This window comes from Ornithorhynchus anatinus, chromosome 8 (genome assembly GCF_004115215.2).
Source record: "Ornithorhynchus anatinus isolate Pmale09 chromosome 8, mOrnAna1.pri.v4, whole genome shotgun sequence".
Lineage (NCBI taxonomy): Eukaryota > Metazoa > Chordata > Mammalia > Monotremata > Ornithorhynchidae > Ornithorhynchus > Ornithorhynchus anatinus.
In genome coordinates, this window is record NC_041735.1 from 40,671,399 (window position 1) to 40,681,117 (window position 9,719).

General features: G+C 50.4%; 1 protein-coding gene across 1 annotated transcript in view; it reads right to left on the reverse strand.

Moving 5' to 3' along the window:
- Positions 1 to 8,814, reverse strand: part of HACL1 (2-hydroxyacyl-CoA lyase 1) — a 32,410-nt gene extending 23,596 nt beyond the window's left edge. Inside the window, exons 1-4 of the mRNA XM_029070719.2 lie at positions 8,718 to 8,814; positions 5,954 to 6,058; positions 1,915 to 1,955; positions 175 to 255 (exon numbers count right to left, since the gene is read on the reverse strand). Of these exons, the coding sequence (XP_028926552.1) occupies positions 175 to 255; positions 1,915 to 1,955; positions 5,954 to 6,058; positions 8,718 to 8,774 (284 nt within the window). The 5' untranslated portion in view covers positions 8,775 to 8,814. The remainder of the gene's footprint in view (positions 1 to 174; positions 256 to 1,914; positions 1,956 to 5,953; positions 6,059 to 8,717) is intronic.
- Positions 8,815 to 9,719: the final 905 nt, after the last annotated feature.

A 9,719-nucleotide genomic window follows, 5' to 3' on the forward strand; every position in this document is an offset into this window, starting at 1 on the left:
CATAATAATAACCCGGTACTTGTTAAGCATTTACTATGTGCCAAGCACTATTCTAAGCGCTGCGGTAGATACAAGTTAATCAGGTTGGACGTTACAAAAGAAAACCTTGAAATAACATTGGATTTTTACATTCTATTGCACAAGAGTCTAGAGGTGAAATATTGATTTGATTACCAGCAATTCATGTTTGCGTTTGCCATTCCACCCAGTGCATGGATGAGCCCGGGGCCAGAAACGACAAGACATACTCCTGGCCTAGAAGCAAAACAGACAATATTAAAAGCACCACTCAAGTATAGGGTACACAGTTACAAAATGATACCACTAGAAACTTAGTTTAAATAATTTCTTTCCTTCTGGGATTTGTCTAAGGACTCAGTGAACGATGCTTTATTTCTCCGTGCTTTCATGGGCAAGTCACAGCAATTTTGAGGGGAAATTTTTTTTTTTGAATAAGTGCTAAAGGGAGAATAACTGTATATGTACTGGCGAACTTTTAATAGTAGAACACAAAATAAAACAAAAAGTAAATTTGAAAGTTACCTTGAGGACAATTTAGGTTGGCTAAGAAGGAAACAAGAAGACAGCAAAATGCAAACTCTGTTTTCTGGATCCATCAGGACCACGTGCAAGCCACGCATACTAAAATTTAGACTGTCCAGAGAGATCAGCTTAAAAGGGTTGTACGATAGGGAGATTCTTTGACATGAATGGAATGCAGGTCCCATAACAAAAAGAACCTAAAATAGTGCAAAAATCAACTACAGGAATCTTTGCTGAGCAAAAAATCCAGAGAGGCTGCTGAAGATCGATTTCCCTTCTGTAAAAAGGAGCCAGCTGGCTAGGCCAGTCAGAAGCCATTACTTATGACGGGACCCAAAAGGCTGCAGACTTTGACTTACGTCTTCTTTTGAGACCAGTCACTCCACAGACATGGCTTACTTTCTTATGGGTTGCTCCCTGCCATTCCTGGGTCCTTCCCCGCTTTCCTACATTCCTTCGGCTTCTGCGGCTTCTTCCTCCAGAGTTCATGAATGGTTCTTGGAAACTTGGGCAGATGAGACGGATCTCCCAGATGTGAGATGCACAGGATTGTGCTTTATTCTGGATGTGACTTTGCTGCCCTTTCTACGCACTCCCCCACCCTCTCCAAAACCTCCATTCCTTTTAGCTGAGCTGACATTCAACCTCACCAACTGAATGCTATTAAACATTAATTTTAACTGTTGCATTTAAGCTCTTAATGGGAGGAGGCTGGGTTTTGTTTTTTCCTCAGAAGGTAAATCCCTCTGGGTGCTCGTCAAATCAGCAAGGTCAAAATTTTTCCCAAGCCTGACACTACTGGTAATTTATCTTGTGGATTTTAATAAACTGGATTGCCATTTGGTGTCAGAGGGTAGAAATAGAAGAAAATGGTTGAAAATGTGCAAGTGTGGATTAACCACCAAGGGAGATTAAACACTCAGAACTTGAGTTCTATGTTTTTCCCACTGCAGTATACTTTCAGGGTGAATTTTGAAGCTACTAATTTAATTGCATCTCCTGAAAAGGCAATCGTTAATTCCACTTTTGTAAATAATTTTTTGCAAGGTTATAAAACTATGTTAAGGGTAACATACCTAATCTTGAAATTGTTCTAGGTTTGAAAAGTCCCACTGATCAACTTTCTTACCTGATTAATTTTTATGTCATTTATATTGGTCCGCAATATCCCTCTGCAACAAAGTTGGCGACTGTCACTAACTTTATCAGAAAGCTCAGGATTCCCATGACGACCGCTCCTTTACGTGACCAAGGACATTAGGTTTTTCTCTACAGAAACTACAGTGCTCAACATTTTCAAAACAGCCAGGCTTTCAGTGATGATAAAGAATACTCTAACACATGAAAATCAAAAAGATCATCTCAGTTTACCTGCCTGTAAGATATCCCACAGCAGAGGCGGCGTAACAGGCCTAAGGAGAAAAAATGAAGCTACTCAAAATAGTTTTATTGCCACTCCAAGGGGACAAGGGAGATAATTTCCCCCATGATATTAGCACGAAGGGGTGAAGAAGCGATAAGCTTTCCTGGACAGCCCTCCAACCCAATGTAGTCAGAAGTCTGGCTCCTCTTTGCTCCGATTGAGTCCCAGCACCCCTCACTGGGCACCAGGGCTGGGTTGGAGACTCCGCCGGCTTCACCCCGGACATGTCCACCTTGACCAAGGCTCCCCCAGAGAGCATGGACGATGCTCCCAGAACCAGGTGGGTGTCTGAACTCGGGGCCACTGTGGCGACTGAGCAGTTGCTGCGCTGCTTTCAAGCTCGGAGCCTCAGTTCTCTGCCGTCACAAGAACTACTGCCATCTGGCCGGTGGCTGGCGGCCGTGGCGGCAAGTGCGGGGTAGGAGGGAAGTACACACTTCCTTTTCTCTCCTGCTCCCCCTCTTCCTCTTTCCTCTCTCAAGCTCCTTAAATCTCCATCCCAAGTTCACCTCTGAGCTCAAATGGAAAGCTGGCACCAGGTACGCAAGTAGCTATTCGTTCCCACCGGAACAGCTGGCATCCAAAAGCGTACCAGCCTCATGGGCGTCGCACTGGGATTAGAGGGCGAGAGCAGCTCCGGCCTCGTCCTACAACCCAGTGAGGATGCCGGGACCCTGTAGATCCTAGGGTCAGGCCCTATCCTTAAGTATTTGATATTCACCCCACAGCACTTATGCACCTATTCTTATACTCTGACACCTCCCTTAGCTGAAATTTCTTTTAATGCCTGTCTCCCTAGACTGCAAGCTCCATGTGGACAGGGAACATGTCCACCAGCTGTTTTATTTTACTCCCCCCAGCACTCAGTACAGTGCTGTGCATGGTAAGTGCTCACATACCACGGATCGGCTGCTTGACTGATCGGAAGAGCTGAAGCAGTGGGAGCCCGAGCCAGCTTTCTCTCCGACCCTCCCCAAGACGGGCCCCGCGATGCCCACGCCCTGCCGGGAGCCACACAAGCTCACTATGGGAGCAGGTGGTGGTGGTGCCTGGCACGCCAGCCCAGCTCGCTCCTCCTCAAACTCACCCTGGAGAGCCCCCAAACCCTTGAGGGACAACCCAGGCCCCACGTCACTGTCCTGAAGCGGAGCAAGGCCTGGCATCAGAAGTAAAACACACAAATGTCCAATATGAGATCATTTACAGTGGAACAGCCGTGCTGACATTTACTGCTTTACTGATGTGACATTCTGGCTTACTTCTCTCTCTGGCTGTCACTTCAACAAACATCCCTGGAGAACTCTCTTCAACTGTTTAACAATAATCTAGAAGTGCATTTGGTGGTGCCGATTTTTCATTCTGAGTATGGAGGTGAAAGGATCATGAAATTTTTAAGAGGAGAGGAGTACAAGCAGAATGGACCTCGGGAATTGCAACTAGACTTCAAGGAAATACTGGGTCAGATTTATCCTTTCTGCCCTGATTCAGAGGCTCTCAGGGGCTCTCAGAAACCTAGGATGAGCTATGCTGTAAGCCTAGTCCAAAGAAGCTCAGGAGATAAAAACCAAACCTGGAAAGTCATGAAAGTCACTAAGCCCCAATGCCCCATAGGGTTGGCACTTGAGTACATTTGCTGTTAGGAGATTTAATGAAATTAGTAATAATAATAATAATTATGGTATTTTTTTAAGCACTTACTATGTGCCAAGCACTGTTCTAAGCTCTGAGGTTGATACAGGGTCATCAGGTTGTCCCACATGGGGCTCACAGTCTTAATCCCCATTTTCCGGATGAGGTAACTGAGGCACAGAGAAGTTAAGTGTCGTGGCCAAAGTCACACAGCTGACCAGTGAGGAGCTGCATTTAGAACCCATGACCTCTGACTCCCAAGCCCGTGCTCTTTCCACTAAGCCTCGTTGCTTCTCTCACGAAGCTTAGTGAAGCTTTAAAATTACTGACACAGTAACTTTGGTGGCTCTGGATTTCCGAATCTGTTATTGGTATTTATTGAGCGCTTACTGTGTGGAGAGCACTGTATTAAGCCCTTGGGAAAGTACAGTATAAGAGTTGGTAGACACATTCCCTGCCCAAAGTGAGCTTACAATGTAGATGGGGAGACAGACACTGATATAAACAAAAATAAATTGGGGGTAGGTACGTAAGTGCTGTGGGGCTGAAGGGTGAATAAAGGGAGCAAATCCAGGTGCAGGGATGTCGCAGAAGGGAGTGGGAGAAGGGGAAATGAAGACTTAGTCAGGGTAGGCCTCTTGGAGATGTACCTTAAATAGGACTTTGAAGGTGGGGAGAGTGATTGTCTCTCTGATACGAAGAGGGAGGGCGTTCTGGGCCAGAGCCAGAACGTGGGCAAGAGGTCAGTGGCGAGATAGACGAGATCGAGGCACAGTGAGTAGGACGGCATTCGAGGAGTGAAGTGTGCAGGCTGGGTTGTAACAAGGCAGCAGTGAAGTAAGACAAGAGGTGGCACAGTGATTGAAAAAACATGGAATGCTTCATGAATCTGCGTGTCACGGCACCCTGTAGCTAGGGGTAAAGTTTGCACATGCACTTTGCAGTGTGCTGACCTCTCACCCACCTATTCACTCGAGGCAGTCCTCACCCCAGTGGAAACGATGAACAGGGTCTCTCCCCTGAAATCTTAGGAGGCCCATCCATCTTATTTATCAGGAGATTTCATTAACATTATTTGGGGCCTAAGACTTCCAGTCACAAATGTATTCTTCAAGGCAGAAAAGGTGGCACAAAGTTGGGGAAAGAAACAGAACATCAGACAAGTCAGTTTCTTCTTGCGCTAGATGACAAAAACACCTTAAGCTGTCTGTGATAATGCAGATGAGCCTTGTTCCTTTCCATAAAATACTCTTGTTTCTTGGGGGTTGTGTTCGGGTGTGGAGGGGTGCTTAAACAATTTACTCTGTTCATATGCATTTCCAGTGATCCGAAGTGGTCACTACCAGGACCATAAGGTACTTGGTGGCACTAAAAGTCTCTAGAAATATAATTCTGTTCCCCTGGGTTGTGCCTTCACTCACTTCTTCAAAGAGCCATGAGTTTCACAAAACTCTGGCGAATGCAGAAATAGGAGATCAAGTGGGGTAATCCTACAAAATCCCCAACCTGAAGACTTTAAAAACAAGGGGAAGAGATACTTGTCTGGGGCAGTTTCGACACATGAAGACAAGCAATGGGTTTAGAATACCACGGTATGGCGGAGGGAGCACGGGCCTGGGACTCCACAGGTCCTGGGTTCTAATTCGACCTCCGCCATTTGTCTGCCTTGGGCACGTCCCTTCACTTCTCTGAGCCTCATTTCCATCCTCTGTCAAGTGGGGATTGAAACTGTGAACCCCACGTGGGACAGGGACTGTGTCCAACCCGATTGGCTTGTACCCCCCTTAACGCTTAGTACATTCATTCATTCAATCAATCAATCGTATTTACTGAGTGCTTACAGTGTGCAGAGCACTCTACTAAGCGCTTGGAATGTACAATTCGGCAATAGATGGAGCTAATCCCTGCCCAAGGGGCTCACAGTCTAAAGCAGGGACAGTGCAAAGGGGGGACAGTGCCTGGCACACAGTAAGAGTTTAATGAATACCATAATTATTATTATCATCTCCAGGGCTGGGCTGGGGGGAAGAGGGTGAGAGGGCAATTCCTGCCAGGGACTCCTGAATTGGCAGGGGGAATGGAGGAGTAGAGGAATTTCTGCCCCCCACCCCAATCCACATTCATTCAGTGGTATTTATTGAGCGCTTACTCTGTGCAGAGCACTGTACTAAGCTCTTGGAATGTACAATTCCTTGTAACCCCCCCAGCGCTTAGAACAGTGCTTTGCACGAAGTAAAAGCTTAACAAATGCCATTATTATTATTATGACAATTGGGTAACCGATAGAGACTATCCTTGCCCCACAATGGGCTCACGGTCTAAACGGGGGAGACAAAACAGCCAAGCCACCGTACTTACCGCCTGCTCGTTCCTCATCCCTAGGTACTTGATGCCCACCTCTTGGGCGGCGATTGCTATTTCCGTCACGGGGATGCCGACGATGCCAAAGACATACTCCACTTTCTAGGGACAAGAGAGGGGCACAGTCAAAAGAGGGGCCCGGGCCGTGGCCACCTTTCATTCATTCAATCGTATTTATTGAGCGCTCACTCTGTGCAGAACGCTGTATTAAGCGCTTGGAATGGACAATTCGGCAAGAGAGAGAGAGACCATCCCTGCCCAGTGACGACTAAACAGGGGAGATGGACAGCAAAGCGAAAGAGAACAAAAGAAAAACAAGACATCATCAGGATAAAGAGAATCAAGGAGATGTACACCTCATTAAGAAAATGAATAGGGTAATAAATAATATATACAAATGAGCACAGTGCTGAGGGGAAGGGGGAAGAGCAGAGAGTGGGGAGGAGGGGAGGGGGAGCAGAGGGAAAGGGGGGGCTCAGGGTGGGCAGGCCTCCTGGAGGAGGTGAGCTCTCAGTCGGGCTTTGAAGGGGGAAAGAGAGTGAGTTTGGGGGAGGTGAGGAGGGAGGGCACTGCAGCGCAGAGGGCTCAGTCTTGGAATCCCTCCTGGAGGAGGTGAGCTCTCAGCAGGGCTTTGAAGCGGGGGAAGAGTTAGATTGGTAAATGGGAGGAAGGAGGGCACTGCAGGTCAGTGGTAGGATGTGGGTTCAGTCTGGGCAGGCCTCCTGGAGGAGGTGAGCTCTCAGCAGGGCTTTGAGGGGGGGAAGAGAGTCAGTTTGGGAGCTGTGAGGTGGGAGGGCCTTCCAGGCCAGAGGTAGGACAAGGACCAGGGGTCGAAGGTCCACCCCCCCCCGGCTCCTCTCCCTTCCCCTCCCCTCAGCACCGTGCTCATTTGTAGATATTATTTATCACCCTATTTTGTTAATGAGGTGCACACCCCCGTATTTGTTAAGCACTTACTATGTGCAGAGCACAGTTGTAAGCATTGGGGTAGATACAGGGGAATCAGGTCGTCCCACATGAGGCTCACGGTCTTAATCTCCATTTCACAGATGAGGTAACTGAGGCACAGAGAAGTTAAGTGACTTGCCCACAGTCACACAGCCGACAAGCGGCGGAGTCAGGATTCAAACTCATGACCTCTGACTCCCAAACCCATGTTCTTTCCACTGAGCCACGCTGCTTCTTGATGATGCTTCTTGTTTTTGTCTTGTTCTGTTGCTTTGCTGACCGTCTCCCCCGTTTAGACTGTGAGCCCATCACTGGGCAGGGATGGTATCTATCCGTTGCCCAACTGTCCATTCCAAGCGCTTAGTACAGTGCCCTGCACAGAGTAAGCACTCAATAAATACGACTGAATGAATGACAAGCGTAAAAGGGGGGACGGTGAGGAGGTGAGCGGCGGCAGAAGAGCGGAGTGTAGGAGCTGGGCTGGAGAAGACAAGGGAGGGACCTGAGGCAGCGCGGCTCAGTGGCAAGAGCCCCGGTTTAGGAGTCAGGGGTCATGGGTTCGAATCCTGCCACCTGTCAGCTGCGTGACTTGGGGCAAGTCACTTGACTTCTCGGGGCCTTGGTGGCCTCACCTGGAAAGTGGGGATGAAGACTGGGAGCCTCATGTGGGACAACCTCATTACCCTCTGTCTCCCCCAGCGCTCAGAACAGCGCTTGACCCCACAGGAAGCGCTTAACAAATGCAGAGAAGCAGCGTGGCTTAGTGGCAAAGGCCAGGGCTGAGAAGTCAGAGGTCATGGGTTCGAATGCCGGCTCTGCCCCTCGTCAGCTGTATGACCGTGGGCAAGTCATTTCACTTCTCTGGCCCTCAGTTCCCTCAACTGGAAAATGGGGGTTAAGGCTGTGAGCCCACATGGGACAATCTGAGCACCTTGGATCCTCCCCGGTGCTTAGAACAGTCCTTCGCACATAGTAATCGCTTACCAAACACCATTATTATTATTACCACTACAGAGAAGCAGTGCGGCTCAGTGGCAAGAGCCCGGGCTGAGAAGTCGGAGGTCATGGGTTCGAATCCCGGCTCTGCCGCTTGTCAGCTGGGTGACGGTGGGCAAGTCACTTCACTTCTCTGGGCCTCAGTTCCCTCAACTGTAAAATGGGGATTAAGGCTGTGAGCCCACATGGGACAACCTGATGACCCTGTATCCTCCCCGGTGCTTACAACAGTGCTCTGCACATAGTAAGCGCTTAACAAATGCCGTCATTATTATTATTATTATTACCACTACAGCGCGGCTCAGTGGAAAGAGCCCTGGCTGGGGAGTCAGAGGTCATGGGTTCGAATCCCGGCTCTGCCCCTCATCAGTTGGGTGACGGTGGGCGAGTCACTTCACTTCTCTGGGCCTCAGTTCCCTCAACTGTAAAATGGGGATTAAGGCTGTGAGCCCACACGGGACAAGCTGAGCACCTTGTATCCTCCCCAGCGCTTAGAACAGTCCTTTGCACATAGTAAGCGCTTAACAAAATGCCATCATTATTATTATTATTACCACTACAGCACGGCTCAGTGGAAAGAGCCTCGGCTGGGGAGTCAGAGGTCATGGGTTCGAATTCTGGCTCTGCCCCTCGTCAGCTGGGTGACGGTGGGCGAGTCACTTCACTTCTCTGGGCCTCAGTGACCTCATCTGCAAAATGGGGATGAAGACCGGGAGGCTCTCGTGGGCCACCCTGATGACCCTGCATCTCCCCCAGCGCTCAGAACGGCGCTCTGCACCAACATCATTATCATTATTCCCTGGGGAGGGGGTCGTACCTGCGCTTTGAGGGCGAGGGCCACGACCTTGGCGCCGCTCAGCCGCTCCTCCGCCATGGCCGTCCTGCCCCGCCGGCCGTCGAGGAGGCCGGTCCTGGGGGCTGGGGGGAGGAGGAGGGGAGGCTGACTGACGGCCGTCCGGGCCAATGGGCGGGCAGAGGGGCGGTGCTCGGGCCGGGGGGGCGGGGCCGTCCTCGCGGGCGCCCAATGGGGATGCGGCTCGGCGGGAGGGCGTGGCTCTCATTGGACGGCGGCCGAGCGGGGCTGGCCTATGAGGGGCGAGGGGGCGGGGCGGCTCTTTCGCCGCCGAGGAGGTGAGGGTTCGGCCGGAGCGTCGGGGGCGGCAGGAGGGAGGGAGGGAGGGAGGGAGGGAAGGAAGGGCGGCTCGGCTCCCTTCCAGGCTCGACCCCCTGCCCCACCTCCTCCCCTTCTCCCTCCCCCTTTAAAGCCCCGCTGAGAGCTCACCTCCTCCAGGAGGCCTGCCCACACTCAGCCCACGTCCTACTAGTCATTCAATAGTATTTATTGAGCGCTTACTATGTGCAGAGCACTGGACTGAGCGCTCGGAATGGACAATTCAACCACCTCTACTGACCTGCAGTGCCCTCCCTCCTCACCTCCCCCCAACTAACTCTCTCTTCCCCCTTTCTAAAGTCCTGCTGAGAGCTCACCTCCTCCAGGAGGCCTGCCCACACTCAGCCCACGTCCTACTAGTCATTCATTCAATAGTATTTATTGAGCGCTTACTATGTGCAGAGCACTGGACTGAGCGCTCGGAATGGACAGTTCAACCACCACTACTGACCTGCAGTGCCCTCCCTCCTCACCTCCCCCCAACTAACTCTCTTTTCCCCCTTTCTAAAGCCCTGCTGAGAGCTCACCTCCTCCAGGAGGCCTGCCCACACTCAGCCCACGTCCTACTAGTCATTCATTCAATAGTATTTATTGAGCGCTTACTATGTGCAGAGCACTGGACTAAGTGCCTGGAATGGACAATTCAAC